The 22,976-nt window shown below is 38.7% G+C and overlaps 1 protein-coding gene across 2 annotated transcripts; it reads left to right on the plus strand.

Annotated features, from left to right (window-relative positions):
• Positions 1–1,465: 1,465 nt before the first annotated feature.
• LOC139116074 (sodium-dependent phosphate transport protein 2A-like) lies at positions 1,466–17,578 on the plus strand. 2 transcript variants are annotated; one of them, XM_070678585.1, is made up of 7 exons: positions 1,466–1,672; positions 9,053–9,809; positions 12,509–12,958; positions 13,602–13,877; positions 14,144–14,445; positions 14,840–15,017; positions 15,383–17,578. In XM_070678585.1, the coding sequence occupies exons 2-7, from the start codon at positions 9,263–9,265 to the stop codon at positions 16,372–16,374; spliced, it is 2,745 nt and encodes a 914-aa protein (XP_070534686.1). In that variant the 5' UTR covers positions 1,466–1,672; positions 9,053–9,262; the 3' UTR covers positions 16,375–17,578. The 2 variants fall into 2 exon arrangements, with proteins under 2 accessions (XP_070534686.1, XP_070534688.1); XM_070678587.1 differs by lacking the exon at positions 1,466–1,672 and having other exon boundaries at positions 9,038–9,809.
• The last annotated feature ends 5,398 nt before the right edge of the window (positions 17,579–22,976 follow it).

The following is a 22,976-nucleotide window of genomic DNA, read 5'->3' on the forward strand; positions in this document are numbered from 1 at the left end:
ACAAATTAGTAACAGTATCTAGAAGACAAAATCAAGCCCGGCGGTCTTGATGCATTACTTTGTGATGCAGCAGAGTGATTTTCGTCGCTGATTTCTTTGCTAGGCGAGTAGCTTCCATAAGGTCTGGGTACGAATCCGACACACTCTTGACTTTACATATTCGAAAGAAGAAGAAATAGTCATTATTTGTAGCAAACACGCTAATCGAGCTATCGTGAAGAGTTTATAGTTGATATACTGTTTATGGTAGTGCTCGCCACGAAAGTGAAAGACTTATTAACTTTTGCTCAAACTTTCCTGAATGAAACTTTCAACCATTCTCTTACCAAATCAACAATAAAAATCGGGGTTCACCGTGCAAAGCTTGGAACTATCGAAACAAATCACCCAGCATTTTGCAATATTTGAATTTTAAAATAGTCACCATCCCCTTATTAACTCTATGGAGGAAAAATTAAATTTACATTTTCGAAAAACTAAGTCGGCGAAAGTTTTTCTTTCTCCAAGAGCTTCGAAATGAGCCCCACAAGTGGTAAAAATCAGAAAAGAATTGACGAAATTTTAGAGTCCGACTACCTGTCACAGAGGCGCGTTCTGAAGTTTGACATCAATGATTGATTGAATGTACGCATTGTCGTAAGTTTACAGAAAATTTTTTTCAGAATTCCTAAAGTAGTCACATGTGCATACATCGAGAGTTCACGTCCTGACCATGTGTTCAGCATTGTCAGCAAGATTTGTGCAGAAACATAGATTACAAGGATGAACTTTGGCGACAAATATTAGTAGATAACAAACTGCCATGCCGGTGTCCTGGTTACAACGTTACCGCTCGACTGTCATCCAGGCATGTCACCTTGTATTCAAAGCAACTGTAATGTTTGAAATTGACTCTACCTATATTCCTGGCTGTAAAGCTGACATTAACTTCACGAGGGTAAAGAGAAGGAACAATTGCATTGTATGAAATTTAAAACTGTGCGCACTGTGTGCCAGGAAAAACATTAAAATACTAAATAGCTTCTCTTATTGTAAGTCACGGCATTCGCGGAACTGAATATGTGTGAGTTAAGGATAAATAATGGAAGAAACTCTGTCAATATTTAGAATAGTCATAGGCCCACAAAAAAATCCAAAATACCTGCAAAGATCATCCGCACTAGTGTTGAGGCGACATGTGGTCATTTACAGCGAACCACAAAAGGTTTTTAGCCGGGATTGACGAAAATAGGCGTACAATTTAACAATCGTTACTGTCAGATGATATAGCCGCGTTGACATCCCAAGATCTAGAGAAACAACTGCAAAATGACTGGGATTACCGTAAGCGAACTATCCTCTCCATAAAAAAACACCATCGTCTGTTCAAGACGATTCCAACGAGGACTCGTTGGTGTTGAAGAATGTCCACGGAGAAATATTCCGTCGACGTCGTTAAAATGTACATAGTCCACTAGGTCAAAATACATCAATTGTATTCAAAACTGTGTGCTATAAGTACGACTTGAAATGTAGTACAAATATATCAGTTGAAACATTATCGATGAATAGCTTTACTTTAACAACGATATTCTGTCTCGTCAAAGGGCCAGGGGAAAACTGCAAGAAACAGTAATTGAAGTTGCAGGGTATAGAGATGGCGCCTTATTGTACACGGACCCTCTTAAGTGTGGTAAGTAAAGTATATTTTATGTATTTACACCTTTTTTGTTATACTGCAACGGTTACCCAATTTATGTTTTCGAAATGGCTTGCATGTCATGGTTGACAATTTTTCAATCGATGTTTGCAATCGTTTTTGTTTTTGTCATATAAATGGTCAAAATGGTAAAGGCCATTTTTCGTAATTTTTCATATTGACAAAATCGGTGATTCGTGTGAAAGATAAAACAGATTTGTTCGCATAGGACAATATAAATGATTTGATTGCACTTTAATTCAAAAAGATATTTTCGTTGGACCGCTGAAAAGTTTACATCGTAGCAGGTTCCAGGGGTCGCAGTGAGGAGGAAACTCTACACACATTGAGACTTCACCGAGCTGGCGGCCTTACATATTACAGTGACTGTATCACTGACTTAGCGGTCCGCCTTAGGGACGATTCAGTTCTTCAGCAGTTGCATTTTCAAGAGCTTGTGGTTCGCACAAGTACGCCAAGACTGGGCCTTGGATGATATGAAGCCTGAACTGACCAACCAGCCACTGAGTCAATTGTGGTCTGCATTTTTGTGAAACAGTAGAGAGATAAAGAAAGCATGACCAAAGGGCAATTACAAACCATACTAACAATGGTCTGTCTAATTTAAGCTTTGTTCATGTTAAAGTATAAGGCTGCAGTAATTGACATGTTTACTGGTTTAACATGCATGTTACATGCGGCATCTTGATGTTTGTAAACTTTAGGAAAATATAATAATAGGATTACCAAACAATGTTGATAAGTGAACAAGAAAGTAAGTTTGATTTGCCGATTTGCAGCCATGACATAGGGACGATTACAATGTCATAGTGTTCCCAGTGAGGTGAGTGCATAGAATGGGGCTTGAACCCGAACAAAACAAGACTGATAGTTAGAATGCGATTGAAGAACTTCACCAGTTATAACATCTCTACAATGGCAGCAACGCTTAAGATGATTGGTCAAACTAGTGAACTATGAAACAAGCTGTCCCAGTTTGCATTCAGCTGCATCTCGTTGTCACTGTGGTTTGAGAATGGTCGAACCACACGCAAAGTAAAGGAAAAATATGAAATACGCCTGGATTCTTTAAATACTAATTTTTTTAAGAATGTTAAAGAATGGAACGGTGTTTCTGTTGATTTTTCCTAGTGAGTATTTACACGTCCTGTTAAGAATTACGTACGCTTTTTGGCATAGACATACGTGCAATACGTAACTATATAAGTTACGTATACTGACGACAGAAATAGCTACTAAACACTCGCTGATTGAAACACTTTGAAATGTTCATTTAGTAAAAATCATTAATGAGAGAGACTGTGCACAAGCATTTGTCACATCAAAGCAATGTTCCGAAGGTTGAATTAATTGGTATGACAAAAGTGTCAATACCTTCTTTCAGAAAAGGAAAAAAAATAACACATTTAACGGTCTAAGTTGGAAAGCTATTGGCTGTTGACACTTCAAGAAGTTTTTCCAGAATCTAAAAGATCAAAGCGGCTGTTTACTGAGAAATTATCTCAATATTCAGACAACGTGCACGGGGTTTTGACTAACCTTAACTTTAACTAACCTCCTTATCTCCATAGAGCCAACGTAATTAATGTGTCTCTTGCGGTAATAAACTACATGAGATTAACGATACCCATATATGCTGCAGTGATTTTATTTGATTTTCAAGGTCTCAGCTGAGGAAAAAATTCAATCGGATTCAATTCAATTGTCCAAGTCTCAAAGTGACAAATTTCCTATAAGCAGTGCTAGTTAAACTAAACCTATATCGCCGTGTCCAGAGCTAACTTAGCAGCTTGTTGGGTGTGTAACGTGAAGAACGAGCACTCATGCGGACAAAGAAAAGCATCACTTTATTTTGGCACAACCATTTTCAGACCAAAGAGCACTGCAAATGGTAAAGCATCACTGCAAGGAAAACGCTACACAGGTTTGTAAAATCTGACAGATTGACAACGGTATAGTCTCGAGGCTGTCGGCTTGCTGACCACGCACCCTCAAAAAATCAATGCAGTCATATCAACAAGGGTGACCCGGAGACCATTCGATGTAACTTGATTTACGTTCGCTGTGATGATTTACAAAGCATCTGATAGCCATAACACTTCACATGCAATCAGATGTAGCCCTTACTCTACACCACATTAAGCTCACATGTTGTACACATGATCGGCGTGAACACTATAAGGTGCCTTGGCTGATATCGATGCCTGGACACGGAGAAATTTTGCTGGCCGCACCATTCTGCTGTATCATCTTGTCTGCTCTACAACTGATAAAACGAATAAAGTCCTCAGCGGTTAAGCATGCGAGTGTCAATCAAGCGACACATGCATTCAGTTATCACAGCTTGCTCGTTGATGAAAAGTTGCGTTTTAAATGACAAATGACCCGTAATGCTTCCAAGGTCATTCATTGATAATCGAAGAAGATTTTGTGCACAAAAATAAACAATTTGACATTTTACACCTAGATAGGTAAATAAATCGGCATTTTATGGCTATGACGTGCAGGAATCAAGTATATACTTTGTATCAAGAGTACAGGGACGTTGACTTCGATGAGTACGTTAACTGTAGAATTCACATTTCTCTTCGAAAGCATTTCTCATATACTCCGCCATTGATAGGCCAATTTGCGCCTGGTAAAGTTGCCGTATTAGCACTGCGTTACTGCGTGTCCTCTCTTTATGTACCTTGTCTGTCTTCTGTGTGTCATTTAAAAGTTTTCTTATGAATGGTTGCTTATTTGTAATTTGACAGACGTGCACACTTCCGATAGTCAGGCCTGATAAGCCTTAGATGTGTGTGGTTTGTGCAATGACTCCTGGGACATATATAAAATCTGGTCGCAGGTATAGTCGCATGTTTTTGAGAGATCGCTGGTGCACCTGCTGTATAATATCGGGTAGGGAACTTTCAATTTAAAAGATGCAAGTGGGTGCGTGTCAGGTTAGGATTGATTCAACATAATTTACATCTGAAAATAATCCGATGACATGGAAATGAAAATAGTGTAACAAGTGATTTGCAGCAACAGCCATATTTCTGATACCCGGTACATATTGGACAAATCATTTTACTGGGTATGGACCAAATGAGTTTCAGGTAGCGCTTAACACCATATAGCATCAAAATTTCTACTTTGCTTCAGCAAAGGTTGAATGACCACGTGTGTACTTTACTTTATTTTACTTTAAACGTTAATCCAAGTCAATCTTTACATTATATGAAGTAGGTCGAGTAAGTCTTTGTATCAGCTTGGCCAGCACAGAGAAAATATCGAAATAAAAAAAATAATCGATTTTATGATGCTTGCTTTTCTTCAGATGTCATAAATTATTCTTTACCATAGCCAGTTTGCCGTAAAGCTTTTTTTAGAATATTGACCGAATGTACGAATGACCTCGTTAGAACAGCAATTCTAGGTCTGTTGAGGCAAACAGCGATATGTCGAACATCAAGCTCTATAAAATTCGTGCAGTTATTTCCTACTTGTAAATTATAGTCCAGCGGCTCTAGCGTACTTATGAAGCAATTTTGTCACAATACTAATTTAGCTTAGGAACAGTGAAATTGGATTGGATTACACCTTACCTCGGTCTGTCTTGACACCAGTGAGTCCACGTGAGGCAAAGTCGAGTCGACTCTATGCAACGGGTCATGCTATAACACACAGCATTCGATTCTACATCTATCAACGATTATTGAATGTTCATATTGAATAGTTGTACGTCGGATCGGGCTTTATTATTTTATTATGTAGACAAATAGTGATTCTCTTTAATATCCAATCATTTGTTTCCGATATACCTAGTGTACGCCCTCACCAATGAATTTGGTTTAGCTCTGGTAACAAATAGGGTATTTCCCATACAAAAATATACGTGATGTATTTATTTGAAAGGTATAATATTTTCTGCAGGTTACGAGAAACGGTTAGGCGAATAAATGTGGATTTATTTACGCATCTGTGATTTCAACACCCTCGCGTCAGCTCCTGTGTGTATGTGTCAGTGTGTGTGTCTTCGATTATGAAGTCAAATTCCATACACTGAACCGAAACATTATTAAAAGTTTTGGTGATGAAAGCTCTAAACTTTAATCTGTCCATAAATGTGAAGGGGAAACATCAAATTATCTCAAGTCCGAGAAGAAAACTCGTCCAAGCACTGAGAGAATCCATGAATACAATCAATGACTGTTGACGTATTAAGACACCAATGATATCTTCCAATATACACATGCCATTCCTGGCTAGACCATCTATAGAGACCTTTGAGTTATCAAGAATGAGGTGATATACCATTAATTTGGTGACTTATTTGTGATAATGCTTACTCCACGCTGTATCGCCACCACATTTATGACCAATGTGTCTGCATGGTGTCCACATGGCTGACACACGGCATGTGTAAGCCTGCAGCGTGAAGTTCGGAATTCTTTACGACACCAATAAGTCGTCCTTATCTTTCGTTCCCCTTCTCAACAAGACTATTAGCACCCGTAACCCATGGAAACAATTCTGAATCGGACGTAATGTACTTTTTACTAGTAGTCAAGTTGAAGATTGGCCATCACACTAACTCCACTCAATATTACATATCAATGGTAATGTCGAGTGGTCAGGGATAATTATAGAAAGAGCTAGGGGGACTGCATATTCTTATCAAGCGTGGAATGTATAATACAGCTAGCTGAATAAGTTTGTCCTCATGCACGAATATACGACCTTGTCATCCCAAAGTTACTGTGTAATTATCTTTCGGAGTATATATTAAATTAATATTAACAGGTTAGGCGGAAAGGACCACGTGCACCTAGTGTGCGTTCCATTCCGGCAAATTAACACACGTGGGTGTACCTGAAAAACTTCGTGAAATTCTGTCTGGCACGCCGAAGATATTTTAAGCATAGCGCCTCGAGATGATAAAATTGCGGTAAATATGATACAACTCGTGAGTTTTTTTGTGACATTACATTCAGTGACTGTGGATATTTTTTAATTCACGGTTAGCACACATTACGTTCCACTTCTGCCCATATAGGTGAACAGTCGACGAACAGGTTTACGGTGTCATATCACATGAAGGTTGGAAAGCATTGCTAATATATTCAGTTTAGTCTCAAACAAGTATTATCTTACAAGTTTTCTAAGAGTATTCAGAATGACAGGCGAAACGCACTCTCTTTTGTGTTATGAGTGATATATTAAAATATCATACTGTAATTTGCCGGTATTCGCAATGATAGCTCCACTATTTAGGAATGCCACCGATATAAAATGCATGGAAATAACACAATCCTCGATACCGTGAATATCGTAATGCAATGTTGAATGCATGAACTTCTAGTTTTTGTAAAGGTTTTACAAACGCTTTTTCGAATTTATTGCGTGAATTACCCGAGATGCAAGGCTGTCACACAATAATCCATTTGGTGGGATCAACATTTTCACACAATGCAGCTATCCCGCCAAAACGCACTCTCCTTTGCTGTACGTTGTTTCACTTGACTTTCTCTTTCAATTAAAGGGCCACCATTTTTTAGCTCCGCTGTCAGCGACGCGAAGCTTATCAAATAGGTTGATTTTCCGTCGTCGTCCGTCGTCGTCCGTCAACAATTGCCTTCTCCTCTGAAACCGCAAGTCCAATTGCTTTGAAATTTTATATGCAGTTCACTTGGGGTGACCTCACTTAAGTTTGTTCAAATCGTGGTGAAATTTGCATATTTGTATTTTGGGGGCATTTTTTGGTGTTTTTGGTAAAAAAATCTTCTTCTCTGAAACCGCTTGTCCGATTGCTTTGAAATTTTATATGCAGTTTACTTAGGGTGACTTCAGTCAGATTTGTTCAAATCGTGGTGAAATTTGCATATTTGTATTTTTTAAGGCAATTTTTGTCATATTTGGTAAAACAATCTTTAAAAATCTTTTTCTTCAAACTACCATTTAGATAGCTTTGATATTTGGTACATATGTCCCTAGGGATGATCTATTTCAGATTTGTTCAAATTGTGCAGAAATATGCAAATTTGCATTTTTAAGGCAATTTTTGCCATTTTTGGTCAAAAAATGTGTATTTCCAAAAGTACTCATCTGATAGCTTTGAAATTTGGTATACAGGTTCCAATAGATGAACTAAATGATATTTATTGAAATAATGAGGAAATCTGCAATTTCGTATTTTTGCAATTGGGGCAATTTTTCCATTTTTGGTCAAAAAATGTGTTTCTAGAAAAGTACTGGTCTGATTGCTTTGAAATTCGATCGATATACAGGTTCCTACAGATGAAGTAAATTTGATCTTTTGAAATTATGATAAAATTTAATTTTTATTTTGGGGACAATTATTGCCATTTTTGGTCAGAAAATGTTATTCTCAAAAATCTACTCATCAGATAGCTTTGGTTGACATGTCCTTAGGGATGATCCGATGTGATATTCAAAGTATGATGAAATCTTCAATTGTGTATTTTTGCAGCTATTTCAGCCACTTTTTTTCTGGCCACTGCATTGAGCTATCAAATATTTCCACCTTATCCATCAACATGTGTCAAAAATAGTTATTCTCTACATAAACACAGCGGAGCTATATCGGCCGCTTGGTCGCTTGTTCAATATTTTCGCTCTTAATGTCAACTACAGGTACTTGTTCTACTCACGTGTCACCAAAGCATGATGAGATGCACAGCGCTGAGCTTGTCAACTCAGCCTGTACATGTGTAGCCTGCATTGTAATTGTTGACAAGTGAATTCTTGGCCGCACTGGAATCCAAATGTCAACAATAAGAATACGTTCTACACGTATAGATTCTGTGTCGACATGCTGAAGAGATACTACTTTAACATGCGTTTGGGAGTCGGTTAAGAACTTGCAATTGACATACCAAACAAAAGAGTGAAAATTCTGAATCATCAACGCTACTGGCCCTTTAAACAGTCATAATCATCTGTAATATTTATTTGATGAAAGTCAATGTTCCTCCTTTGATTCATACATTAACAGTATCTTTAAAGGAATATCACGGAATTCGAAGCAGAAATATAAAATGCCGTACGGTATGTTTCTGCACAATAGTTTTGAAATTTCATCTTTTATTGAGTGTGGCGTATGCGACTTGCAAGAAATCCATACATATAGTAAGATTACATTTACTGATCGCAGTACAAACAAACCAATTATACAACGTGTATTGAAATAAACGTATTTCTGTGTGCGTTTGTGCACGTGGTTTTGTTTCTACCGTGGTCCATTCGGATTTCGGCTTTAATCTATTCTGGGCACCTCCGTTGGACTGTTTCGTTCTGAAATAGAGCATTAATATATCATATGTTGTATAATTATTCCTTCATTTCTAGGTATGTCATAACATCTGTTGGAAATCGACATGACCACGTTGCTGGTTCGTCGTTTTACAGAGAGGAGATGATGGCGTATTAATGAAAGAGTGCAACGTACACCAGCGCAAGCTCTGTCGTGCTTCGATAGGTGTGCACAACCCAAGGCATCGACGATAACATCATCAAAAGTACGAGCAGAGGAAGTTGTAGGCCGAAGACTAGCGTAAAATGTCGACTGCTGAAGTCTCTATGGAAATGGACGCTAACAAAGCTGCAGCGGTAATCGCCAACGGTGGCATTGCAGTACACACGGTTGAGCCAGAAATGTCAAAATCTGAAAGTGTGGTATCCATGGATACGAAGAATAACAATAACGATGCCAAAGCAGCCCTTGGTACTGACACAATGCATACTGTTGAGCCGGAAGTACTAAAAACTATATGTGAGAGTCTGTCCACCCCTAAATTTGAAGAAAGGAAAACTTTCGCCAAGAAACCCAAGAAAGGAGTCTCGTGGACACCAAATCAGTCAGAGCCACCATCGAGAGCATCTTCCACCACGGGTTCACCACAATCGTATCGCAGGTTTAAGTATGCGCCCATACCGAGCCAGGCATCGAGTGTGGCCTCAAGCGCTCCTCCGTCAACCACTACAAGTGCGGCGTCCAGCGCCTACCCTAGTCGTGCAACGTCCATGACAGACCTTGACACATTGGACGAGTTGCTAGAACGAGATAAAGAGCTCGAACCGGAACTTGAGATTGTCAGGTGGTTAGGTAAGTAAATATTTAATAGTAAAAACCAAGCAAGATGGCGCTATTTAACGAGAAGTAAACAGTGCAATAATGTAGGAAATTTCTGCAACAACGCAGCTAGTAACAACAAAAACTGCGTGAATTTGTTATGGAAAAGGAAACGGCGATCATACGACACGAGTGAGACATACAGTGCGTTTCACCTAGGTACCGCAACTCAGCGTATGAGACGGACACAATCCACGTACAAAACACACGATTAGCTTGGGTATCACGGACACATTTCAAAGCCACCGACTCGTCCATTTATTATAGTAAACCAGCATGGGGCAGCCGCTCTGTCTAGACTGAGAGATACACTTGATCTACAATGTGTGGCTTTTTAGTTTGTTTCTGTTGAGAATACCTTCACCTCTTGAACTCTTAGCTGAAATTGTAAAAGAAACAGTTACATTGTAGATCAAGTCTAGTCAACTGTTTATCTCTCAGTCCAGACAGCGGCTGTCCCATGCTGGTTTACTGTAATAAATCGACGAGTCGGTGGCTCTGAAATGTGTCCGTAGTACCCAATCTAATCGTGTGTTTTGTACGTGGATTGTGTCTGTCTCATACGCTGAGTTGCGGTACCTAGGTGAAACGCACTGTATCTCGCATCTTCGCTTGCCAAGGTCTCCGCTACGGGCAGCTGGATGCTTCCCGAAATCAGACCTTGGCTGATAGACCCCCTAGATCGTGTTTTTTAAAGCGCCACCACACGACTGTATGTGACCAGTAAATAACCAATCAGATAATCGGTTACTACGAATGTTGTAGTATAGGTCTTTTCCACTTTTTTTGGTGTTACATTTACAAGTATTCGTGGTCACTGTTTACATTTCATGCTACTGAAATCTACTGCTGAAATAACTGATGTGTTCAAAAGTCAAAACAAAGGCCAGCCGCCAGCGCGTCTTACTGCAAGATATTCCCAGCTGTCGCTCAACTTGTAAGGTGAAAACATCAACCCGCCACACTCAAAAGATCGTGGCGCGAAATAGAAATGTTCTGCCCACCGAAGCAAATCTGTTAAACCACTCCTCCAATTTTGACCTCAAAAATTCACGATAAACCCATTACTCAGACGTTGTTCAGACATTGTGGTCCTGTCAACTGGCGCGACCGGCAGCTATTCTGTTGTTCATATTTTGGGAAAATTGTAAAAATTGTGAGACGATGAACAGGATTTACCCGAACAGAACATCGACACGCCGCGGGAGAAAAAACTAGAAGCATGGCTCGAAAACATGGACTAGGACTTTGTGAAATATGCAAGAACTGGAAATCAAAGAACCGGATTTTGTTTGGGTGTTGTTCAGAAAAAAATCACTTATTCATCACAGTAAGCAATATACTCATCGGTGAATTTCATAGACTACAAGCGTCGACGTCAGTTTTTTCAAAGTCATCTTCTGCACTATCGCCATATTCGTCGATTTTTTTTCTTTGAGAGATATCTAATACGCTCACGCGATACAAAGCGTTGCCATACATTTCGTAACCCACGATCACTGAAACGGACTTTTCGCCACCTCTCTGAATGACGAGAAAATCGCCCGTAACTTTATCCCCACCACGCAGTAAGATTTCCATGCATGACAATCAAATCCTGTATTAAACTCAGGCAAGATTGCCTTCCCACTCCTAAATCTCCGTTTGAGCCATTAGGGTGTCACAGGACGAAGGTAAACCAGAGACTTGGTTCAAGTCGGTGAATTTTCAAAAAAGAAAATGATTTGTAAAAGTTCCTCTTGTAAAATTTGGTAGCGATCGAACGCGTTTTTATTTAGTCTGTGCAGCTATAGCAGAAGTGAGTTAATTTGTGGCAGGTAAAACTTCCCTGTATCGCGTTCACCCCACTCAACGCGTTCACATAATCCTACTCACACATTTCACATGAAACAGAACACAGATCATTGCATTCCAGATGTTCACCCAACTTACATGTTCACAATCACGCACTTGAACAAGTCTAGTAAACCAGTAAGTAAATCGAGAGAAAAGCTGTGCACAAACAGTGCGGTGGTCGGCGTTTGGAAGGTAGGCGTGGTTTTATCTTTGAGTGTAACGCGTGCTCTGATTGGTCCGCCTGATTTTCTAATTCCATCAAACTCCTTAACGCAAAATAGTGGGGGTATCCCGCACGGCGTAGTTAGTGGAAGACTCCTGTCTGGCTAACGAGCCGTGCGAGCGGACGATGTGTATCTCGTTCTTTTTTTAATGCGTGGCCCACAGTGGTAAAATCGACGCTGTCAGAGATATTTCTCCTCAAGCTTAATCATTAAATTCATGTTGTATGTATGTATGTATGTATGTATGTATGTATGTATGTATGTATGTATGTATGTATGTATGTATGTATGTATGTATGTATGTATGTATGTATGTATGTATGTATGTATGTATGTATGTATGTATGTATGTATGTATGTATGTATGTATGTATGTATGTATGTATCGTTTGTTTGTAGGTTTGTAGGTAGGCAGCTAGTTAGGTTGATTGGTTGGTACGTAGGTTTGTAGATCGGTTAGTAGGTGCTCAGGTAGATATGTTAGTTGGTTGAGTAGTTGGGTAGGTGTGCAGGAAATATTTTGTATTTTAAATTGAGTTGCTTGTGGCATAAGTGTATACTTGTAAATATGAAGGTAAGTCGGTCATTGACCTCCGTGTATTTTTGTTTTAGATTTGGCTATACCGAGACCTTATGACAGTGACGAAGCTAGTATTGATACGGTATTGAGTGAAAAGGGTGTTCCTGTTACCAGAGCAACGCCGCCAGCCATCAACTTTACAGAAGCCGTCCGTGTCGACGATAGCGTGATCACGCCGTTGCCAATCCGACTAGACGCAGGAGCATCGCCATCAGCCGATCAAGTCGTCATCGTTGACGAGACCATCAGAGGAGAGGAGGAGAAACATGTCAAAGACGATGATTCTAATCATAGTGGGCACCAAGCCGGTGAAGAGATCGGTGAAGCTGCGGGCGCAACTGGCGAAGTAGCCCAGGGTGACTCTGATGGGCAGAGAAATGGAGAGGAAGGAGACGGCGAGGAGGAGGAGGAGGAGAGAGAGGAAGAAGATCCATGGAGTTTGGCTCCTGACTTTACAGGCTCTGATCAACCTAAATGGAGTGGTACGCATATATACGCTTCTAATACTTGTAATACTATTCGTACATGTACGAGGTATTTAAGTCATGGCCCAGTTTCCTATCATTCTACAACGCTTCAAAGTGGCGCCGGTGCATGCAGAAATCATGCTCTTATTGGATAACGGGAGCCCCTGGTCATTTTCGAGACAACGATAGGCGTTACTCACAATGTCATTTGGCCTAATTGGCGATGAATCAAATCAAGAAGATAGATCAAGAAGATAAATTTGCTAACTCTGAATCACATGCATCAAAACTGCAAGCTAAATTTCCGTTTTATCAATCAAATATAATGGCAATTTAGTAGCCATCTGTGATCGAATGATTCAGAGTAAAACGTTTAAGGTAATGCATTTACGGCTCATTTACGCATACAGCTTGGTAGTTTTGCGTGGAAAACTTCGTTGAAGTAATTAACAGAGACTCATTCACAATTTCGATGATTCAAAACAATCCAATCCAATTACAATTATTAAAATAATGTAAATTTCGTAAAATGGATGACATACATGTAAGTGGTCATGTTTAAGTGGACAATTTCGAAAGAGAAATCTGCTAATAAAATGATAGTCGCATTTCATTTGTTGGCAGCAATCTTTTTATTCCTACTTTCATGTGCCTACAGAATTGTCCTCAAGCGGGAAAACAAAGCGAGTGTTAGTCGACTGGTTTGGTAGGGCATTTGGTGTCCTCTTCTGCATATACTTCTTCATCGTCGCCCTGTCATTGATGGGAGACGCCTTCACTCTGATTGGTGGATCTGCTGCAGGTGCTGCCCTATCAGACAGCACTCTTCTTGAGAATGCGGTCGTCGGTTTGATGATCGGTATGCTTGTCACTGTGCTTTTACAAAGCTCAAGCGCCACAACGTCAATCATCGTTTCCATGGTAGCATCAGATAGTAAGTTTCGTTTGCACTACAGTCATAACAAATTGTCATCTTCATATAAATACTTAATATACACACATATTGTTTTAATGTCGGTAGACTATCTTTGTTTTTGCGTGTCACCAACCAAATTTTAGAATGTTAACAATTACAACATTGAAAATTAAATCTTATCTTGCTAAGATTCCATATGCAATGTCTGCCAATGATATTTGCTATGAATGTACCGTCAGTAAGGAGAGTCGCGTTTTCTGATTTTTGATTTTCTCTCTTCTCAGTCATCGATGTGCCAGAGGCAATACCAATGGTGATGGGAGCTAATCTTGGCACATCGGTCACCAACACTATCGTTGCCGGGGGACAAGCTGGAGATAGGGACACTTTTCGTCGTGCTTTTGCTGGGGCGACGGTACATGACTGTTTTAACTGGCTGGCGGTGTTGGTTCTGTTACCCATTGAGAGCCTTACTGGTTATCTATACCATCTAACCACGGCAATGGTAGAAGCATCAAATCTGCAACAGATTGGTGGCATAGATAGAATTAAAATTTCGGATCCAATCACGGATTTAATCATTCAGGTAACTGCAATGTTACAACTCTCTCCTAAAGTTCAGTGTGTTATGCGTGTTCACACCCTTGAATTGACGTTTTAGGAGTCTCGAGATATGTTGCAGTAGCACAAACGTTACGACTGACTGTGCTAATGATAATAATGACTACAACAATCATGTCTTTATCTTCGTTATCTTTCTTTCTTTCTTATTGTATTTCTTTGTTTCTTGAATGAACGAACGAACAAATGAATGAATTTATGTATGTGTATGTATGTATGTATGTATGTATGTATGTATGTATGTATGTATGTATGTATGTATGTATGTATTATTTACAAAGCTAGACCTTAAGTTGATGACAATTATGTATTTATTTATTTATTTGTTTGTTTGTTTATTTATTTACTTATTTGTAAAGCTTGACTTGGATGTGCTGGAGCGGGTTGCATTGGGGGAACTGAAACCCGGAGAGGAAAGTTTAGTAGATAGATGGTGTGTTACAGAAGAATACTACTACAATGAGACCACTTATGATGCCAATGGAACTCTATTTAATTACACAGAGGTTCATAATTACACAGAATACATTGAAAGATGTAAGTGTGTAATTTGTTCTCTTTCAAATTGCACTAAATAACACTTTAATAGCCTGCAGAACGTCAGTTCCTGCTTGCCAGAGAATTATCTCAACCGAGACAAGGAAACCGTGCCTGCCGATTTCGACTTCCGTTGTTCGAAGATTCCTAAATGTAATAGGAGAGATAATGATAATAAACAATGACCTCGCCGAATTATCTGAGACGGTGGATATTGAAGTTTAAAATCAGTGGACATTGAAAGTGTGTCGGCCTTCGAGTAGTTTGTCGCCTCAGTATGATAAAAAAATGTGTAATACGTTCTAGATTCAGCGATCATACACTTTTCTGCTGATATAACATTTGTTTTTATTTGTTTTTAACAGGTAAATTCCTTTTTGCCTACTGCGATCTTGCAGACGAAATCATTGGTACAATTCTCTTGTTGCTATCCTTGGTGCTGCTAATGAGCTGTCTTATAGGCATCGTGAAGATACTTTCATCCATTCTAAAAAGCAGCGCCGCAAACACTACGAAGAAGTTCCTTAACACTAATTTCCCAGGATACCTTTCGTGGCTAACCGGATACGTCGCCATGTTAATAGGCGCCATCTTTACAATGCTGCTACAAAGTAGTTCAGTGTTTACATCCTTATTGACACCATTAGTTGGATTGGGTATAATTACAGTCGAAAGAATGTACCCTCTGACTTTAGGTGCAAATATTGGGACAACTTTTACGAGTCTTATTGCAGCATTTGCAAGCTCAGACTCAGTGAACTTCGTTGAAGGCGTTCAGATATCGTTTTGTCATTTGTTCTTCAACTTGACTGGAATCCTTTTGTATTATCCAATACCAATAACGCGCAAGCCAGCCATCAATGGGGCTAAATTTTTAGGTAAAACGACTGCTGAATATCGATGGTTCTCACTTGTATATGTGCTTACAGTATTTTTAATCGTGCCTTTTATTGTGTTACTTCTTGCCATGGCTGGATGGCAGTATTTGGCAGTGGCAACTATAATAGCTGGCACTATCCTTATATTTATTATCACACTTAATATTCTCCAGAATAAATGTCCCCGTTGTCTTCCACGGAAATTGAGGACTTGGGATTTCTTGCCTGAGTTCATGCATACACTTAAGCCCTACGACAGACTTATCTCTAAATGCATGATCGGATGTAGGAGTTGCCGAGGTAGTTGTCGAAGAAAGTGTACGTGTTTTGGCAAATGCGGTGGGGTAAATATAAATGACGAGCAGGCAATATTAGAGGAAATGCACACCGTGGAATCATACGTGAGTTTTCAGACAGAAATATCAGACCAAGAAGGTGCTAGTGATCATCATGTTATAACCGACACTGAAGAAGTCTAGTTTCTGATAGGTATACCCCAACAGCTGTATATGCGATCACAGGTTGCCTTGTAAAATGCCAAACTCTTAGGGGCAAAATCTTCAAGATCAGTGACGAGAACGATGGCGATCTATAAACAAGTGCAATAATGTACGAAAACTGTAGCGTATACAGGGAGCATGTCGTTTTCTCTTAACATTTTACAGCCGCTAGGAAAACCATAAAGCTGTAAGCTTAGTCAAAGGGATTTACAAATTTCCAAAAGCGCAAAACAGATGATGCCAGACTTGAACGCCAGGCGCTTTGATTAAACTGGTCCAATTTCACACTGAATTCTCTTGATGTATAAAGAAATGCATGCTATCTTCTGAAGACAGATTGATGTGACTAGCTGGCAACAACGAGACAGTCAATGCTTATGCTGCCAGCGTTTGCACAAAACACTCCTTGCTACTGCAATTATCACCTTTAGAAATTATGACAGGTGTTATACAGTAGAGTAATGCAAACTGAAATCAAATACCTTGCTTTAAGGGTGCACATGCTTTTGTGTTTTCATTCGAATCTATGCCGACGCTTTATGTTAGACAATTACACATAAAAATCATAGCGTCTTCAATTGAAAGTGTTTTTCAGTGATGCGGTATTGCAGAGAGAGGCCAGTTGCAGCTTGTCTATTAGTATGTAGAATTTTCATATTGTTTATTGATATAGCTTATCCACGTTGTGTCGGTGTTTTCGACAAGTGGACACTATATCCACAGAAATGAAACGAACAGAGAGAAAATGGTATTACAAATCGTCAACTTAAAATTAATAATTCACGATCTGTAACTGTGTTTATTTGTTACTAGCGCCTCCAGCTGTTCTCAGTCAACTTCAACAGACAAGATACTTAGGTCTGAGAGACGCGTCCGATGTCTATGACTTAGCTCCTACTCATCTGCGTAGGACACTCCTTTCTATCATTTTGCAGACTTTGCGGAGCTGGTTTATTATAGTGAAATGTAAGAGTAACGATTTACTTGTATCACGACATCTTTTCCAAAACTGTCTTTCAGAATTTATATTTCAGCACAGGGTATCAATCTGACACAGCTATTTCACAATTTTGTGTTACTCTCGCTTCATGTTTCGTAAACTTTGTAGTTAGGCCAAAGTAATTAAATTCTTTGTTTTGCGTCCACTCAAAATGGAAAAGGTACGCGTCTAAGCGGCTGAAAAACACACACAAGAAAATTAACACAATTTTATTTGATTGCAGCAAATAAAATTGTAACAAATTTTTAGTGCAGAAAAGCTAAGCAGTTATGTCCTAAAATTTCCTATTCAAATACACTGTGTGTGTTTTTCATGAAAACCTTAAAAAACCTAAGCGGGTGTGGACGCAAAACAAAGAATTTAATTACTTTGGCCTTATATACCTACACAGTTAACCTTATCACGTGCTCAGGCCGACTACTTTGTTACACAATTCATCGCTTCGTTCAATCGAATATTGCATTTGATGAAGTAGGTATGTTATTGTCAATCGCATTGTCAATGTTTATCTACCTAAACATTAAATGTCACAATAAAGTTAGCCATGAGATGTCACAGTACCTTACTGCAAAGTTTGTGCTATTCTAACAGCCATGTCTACCTCTTAGCTGAATTTCCACGTGACAAAAACTGTACACTCCAACCATGCAATGTTTTCGTTGCCTGTGCTCGTCAAAAGGGGGTAACTAAGGTACGATGAAAGCCTGAATTCTGAAAGATTTTCACATAATGTATACGTTTCATATTTAACGGAATCATTTGTATCGTAATATAATAAATGTTACAACATACTAAATAATGCCCTCGTTTCACGTCTATGTTTTTTTATTCTAAATCTACTGTTTCCGGTTAATCATGTCAGCGTATGCTACATAATAAGTAATTTGCGAATAAAACAAAACAATACGTTCGATATTTTATGTATATAAAGTTAGTGGATACTTTGCTTAACCAAACTAAAGATAAAACTTGACCTTTTGGACCGAATATTTATTTTGAGGATCAAATTAAGATTTAGGAAATATATATCTGAATAAGAGGACGAAAACGACAAGATGCATGAATTTATATCCGGCCAATTCAACACAACGATAATGACGAGTAACGGTCTTACCGAAACAATTAGTGCTCGCTGAAATGTAAAGAAGAAGCCAGAAACAGCTACGTACATCACCTCAGTGTAGGCACACCAGTATCAGACCTCGACTGAATGACAAGTATCATTAACGATAGCCATATGAATAGATGCGGTTGGCACTTCAAATAGGACCATTGACTGTTCTTTGGAGTTAACTGATCATGAGATTGTCATGTTGGTGGCGCTGTTCACTGCACTCGCCGCAAGATACATGACCTACCTTGTCCTTGATTGTCGTAGCTCTACATAACAAGTCCTGTCACTTAGGCCTTCAACCATGGGCACGTACATTGTGTAAAAGGTAATGCATGCATACTTATCGTTACCTTTTACCTTTTTGCCAAGCATTTCTACCACTTACACCAGTGTTGAATATTTCCGTTGTTCATAAAACCCCAACTTTCCATGTACTAATAGTTAAACTACACATCCAATAAGACATTCGAATTCTGCAAATCCAATCAATGACTGAACGAACATGTTGACTTTCCTGTCTCAAAACGACGATGAATCAATTTAATTTCCCTTCATTGACCTCAGCATATGCTCCGATTGAAATGACATTCCTAACCTTGCAACCGCGGAAGTAGGTTTACAACAACGCCGCTATTTCATGATTTCACTTGTGGTAGGTACGAGACACCTTAAACTGAAGATTCGTGCCCGCAGAAAGAGTGCCCCTCACTTGTTTTTCCTCCGCACTGATTGGTGTGCCGTGCATTGATAGGCATTCGTCTGCTTGAATTGATTGCACGAAGTCATGAAATAACTGCATGTCTATCAAACTCACTGGCCAATGGACGCTGATATCTCCATCAAGGTTCCAGGATGGTATATTATTAAAATAAGTCTGTAGTTTTTTACTAATCAAGCTATCAGTGGCGACACAAAACCTCACCAGTATACATGAATCTGCGCATGATTCTTCAAGCTAAGGTTACAATGCTCTTGAAGGCCCCCCTAAAAAACCCAAAAAAAAAAAAAAAACGTATTACCGTGAACATGTCGTCACGAAACGAGATACGTCAATTACTTTTTTAATTTTTCAAAGGTGCGATTCACCATTTAGAAAAATCTGGCATAATTTTTTTTAAATACTGAGAAAAGGTTTCGGTCGGTATGTTTTAGTCTAATTGCCAGTACTTTTTGTTGATAACTTTACTCGGCACAAACTTGCCTGGCCTGGCTATACTTCCATTCAAAGGAAAGCGACTCATACATTCTCATAATGTCAACAAAAGCCCGTTCGCCCGTTTGCCGACGAAAGCTGAAGGGTAACAATATAGGTTGTAGATTTAACAATGACGAGATTCAAAGTCAAAAAGGTGGTGTAAGTGACATGTCCAAAAAAATCAGCTAGTTTGGAAGGCATGACGAACCATATAACTAAATGTTTGGACAAAACAGCCTGCTAGTAATTTTCAAGTAAGCAAATTGAATTTTGTGCTGTGTAAAGTTCGTGACGGAAAAATCCGTATGGGTGTCATCGTATTGCTCCTCTACACGCTGTAATAATTTTAAACGGTACATTTCAGCGTCACCATGTTTGCAGAGACATGCAAATAAGGAATCTTCAGAGTACTTTATCTCGAACACTTGACTTTTTAGGTATTCTGACATTTATTTGAAAGGAGATCAAAGTTTTAGCTGAAGATTCACAGACTAATTCGTCTGAATATTAATCTGAGCATGATGTCCACGTGTGAGCGTTGTACTGCAACATGATTGGTCAAAAGTCAAGAAGCTTGCGCTTGTAAGCCTATATATGCCATTTTATCAGCGATCTCTTGAGCAAAGACATCCTCGACCATCTCGGTGACTGAATTGTAAGTATTTGCCACAAAATAGTTTTTTTGTTAGACTTCGTCAAGATACTACAACATGAAGTAAATGATGGTTTCGATGTGTGGATAAGGGATAAGGTTAAACATAACATTGAAATAAACATTTTATCAGCCTGATGTTTGTCGATGAAATTCTAAATCCAGCCTACGGAAGCAGGCGAATATTTATGTAAAGATTCAAATTTTACATAGTTTCATATGTCACTCGCCTTAAATCTGTCCGAGTCGAACGATAATGTCAGTGAATTTTTCAATTTCTTTAGCGATGATGTTGAATAATACTGGATGTAACTGGATGGCGACCGTGGTCGAAACACGTTAGGATTGTTACGTTCATTCTGTTATATTGCAAGATTAGGAAATTTGAAGCAGAATTATTTCTCGATAAGCGTTCTTGTGAACTCAAGTCATATTTTCCACGGCCGCTTCAACGTATTTGTTCCAATCACTTCAAGTAAGGGGGTCTTTATGATCCATATGCAGAACAAATGAATCAATTTGAAAGAACTCTACTGTTCGGACAATAAAAGTCGATCGAAACAGTGGCATATCGTTTCACTCTAACAGTACATAATGATTACAGAAAGGTAGCTGGGCAAATCACAGGTCAAGCAATTTGAAATTCAGTGTAATTGAAACATACTATATTTTACTCTGCCCTTTTATTCATTGCAATACATTTCAATATATATATTTTTATTTTGCTGCATAAGGAACGCTGATTTTCTGCTGAAGACAATTATGGCTACGGTTAGTACAAGGCTCCAGTAAATTTCTGATTAAGAGTTAAAGTGTTGGTTACCCATTCTTGCATGATAATTTCTATCCCACAATATCTCAATCAGAAACATTAAACGTGTGCAACAAAGGATAATCGATAAATCTGACATTTCGTCGACGATACTAAATGGACGATAAAGGCAGCGATGATTTTGTCTTATTTGCTACTGATACAAAAATTCCAACTGCCAGGATTATATACGTGCATAATCATCAAAGAAAAAGCTAAAAAAATTAGCAAAATTAGCAAAATCTAGAAAAGTCTACATTTTTCGAACAAATTATTTTATACAATAACATCAACATAAACGGCATGTTTACTTATACATCTTTTCATTCGATCGAGATAAATGAACAAAAACAGGCTTATATTTCTCCTTGTTTTTCCAAATTAAAGCTTGGTCTGCACAGTGATTCTAGAGACGTAAACTTTTATTCTATCGATTCTCACCTGATGACATTTCAACAATGGATTGTGCTCCCATTTTATTTTGATCTAGAACCAAATTTTCGTTCAATTCACATGAGGTAATTTTGGTGGACGGTGTTTTCTTTTTATGAGCAGAAGTGATCTCTATAGAAAGAGGAAACATATCCTAAAAACGAGTGATATTGAATTTTCTCTTTGGGAATGTAATTGCATATCTCTGCGGCCTATTCTTCAGCTAGTAAGATGATATCTGCTGGCTTCTGAGTGTTCATTATGAACCGTAATGCCACGCATAACCATAATTTGAATTTGCCATGCGTTAATTAAATTGATTAAGTATTGAGGTGACGGGAAAATGGTCAATATTAACTTGTGAAAACATCCATACTTTAATAATTTTACACTCTATATCCATATTATGCTAACGTTTGGTTCTGAAAAATATTTGTATACTATGAAACTGCTTTAATTTTCGTAACATTTTTTCAACTATAAGCAGCAACACTGCATGCTGACAGGAAACAAACTTGCTATGGAAACAAACTTGTGCAACATGATTGGCATAGCTCATCAAAGAAAATATAGCTTCTTGATATTCAAGTTATTTATTCATCATCTCTTTTTATGTCATTTTAAAGTTCCCGCACATGCTCTTTTATATTCAGAATACTGGAATCTGCGATATGGCAGTGACGGCGGATTTTCCAGATCCCGAAGATCAATTGCCGGTAACTCTAGTCGGATTTAATACCAAGCAAGAACTGGGAAAAGTTGACTCTGACGGGACCCAACCAGATGAGTTATCGGAAAATGAAGGAGACGAGGAGGAACAGGAGAAGAAAGAAGAAGAAGACCAGAGTGAAATAGATCCATGGGAAGTCGTTGCCGATTTAAAATCGAATAAACCACCTTGGTCAGGTAGGGAAACTGCCCTTACAGTGTATGTGAGCGTATCCAGTCTTGCTTTGAAGTGTCTTCTCAGCTCATAAGTATAGTCATTCTCAATCTGTAATTCATTGGAAAAGTATAGAGGAGGTATTCAACGAAGAAGGCTCGGCAGCATTAATTCTAACACACGAACTATGTACAATGTTTTCATTGCTGTTCACTGCGAAGACGTCTACTGAAGCCCTCCATGGCGATGTCGATGAGATCATTGTGTACAACCTTTCTATCTTAAAATGAACTCCAGTTTCACTAATTGGTATCTGTTTAGTCGATACTATTCGAGTGGAAAACAGCTGTACGCGAATCATGGCAGGAAAATGTCGGGTTACATTAGACTGAAACATTGAGCAGAACTCGAGAATTTGTAATTTGTAAAAATGCCAAGTGTTCTTCTAGTTTGTCTTGATGACATCAAACCTTGAAATTCGATCAAAAGTTTCA

This window comes from Ptychodera flava, chromosome 17, assembly GCF_041260155.1.
Source record: "Ptychodera flava strain L36383 chromosome 17, AS_Pfla_20210202, whole genome shotgun sequence".
In the NCBI taxonomy this organism is placed as follows: domain Eukaryota; kingdom Metazoa; phylum Hemichordata; class Enteropneusta; family Ptychoderidae; genus Ptychodera; species Ptychodera flava.

Coding starts and splice junctions, on each gene's coding strand:
- LOC139116074 (XM_070678585.1), top strand. CDS start 9,263: ATGTCGACTGCTGAAGTCTCTATGGAAATGGACGCTAACAAAGCTGCA. Junction 12,959..13,601: donor TGATCAACCTAAATGGAGTG/GTACGCATATAT, acceptor ATGTGCCTACAG/AATTGTCCTCAAGCGGGAAA. Junction 14,446..14,839: donor TCACGGATTTAATCATTCAG/GTAACTGCAATG, acceptor TTATTTGTAAAG/CTTGACTTGGATGTGCTGGA.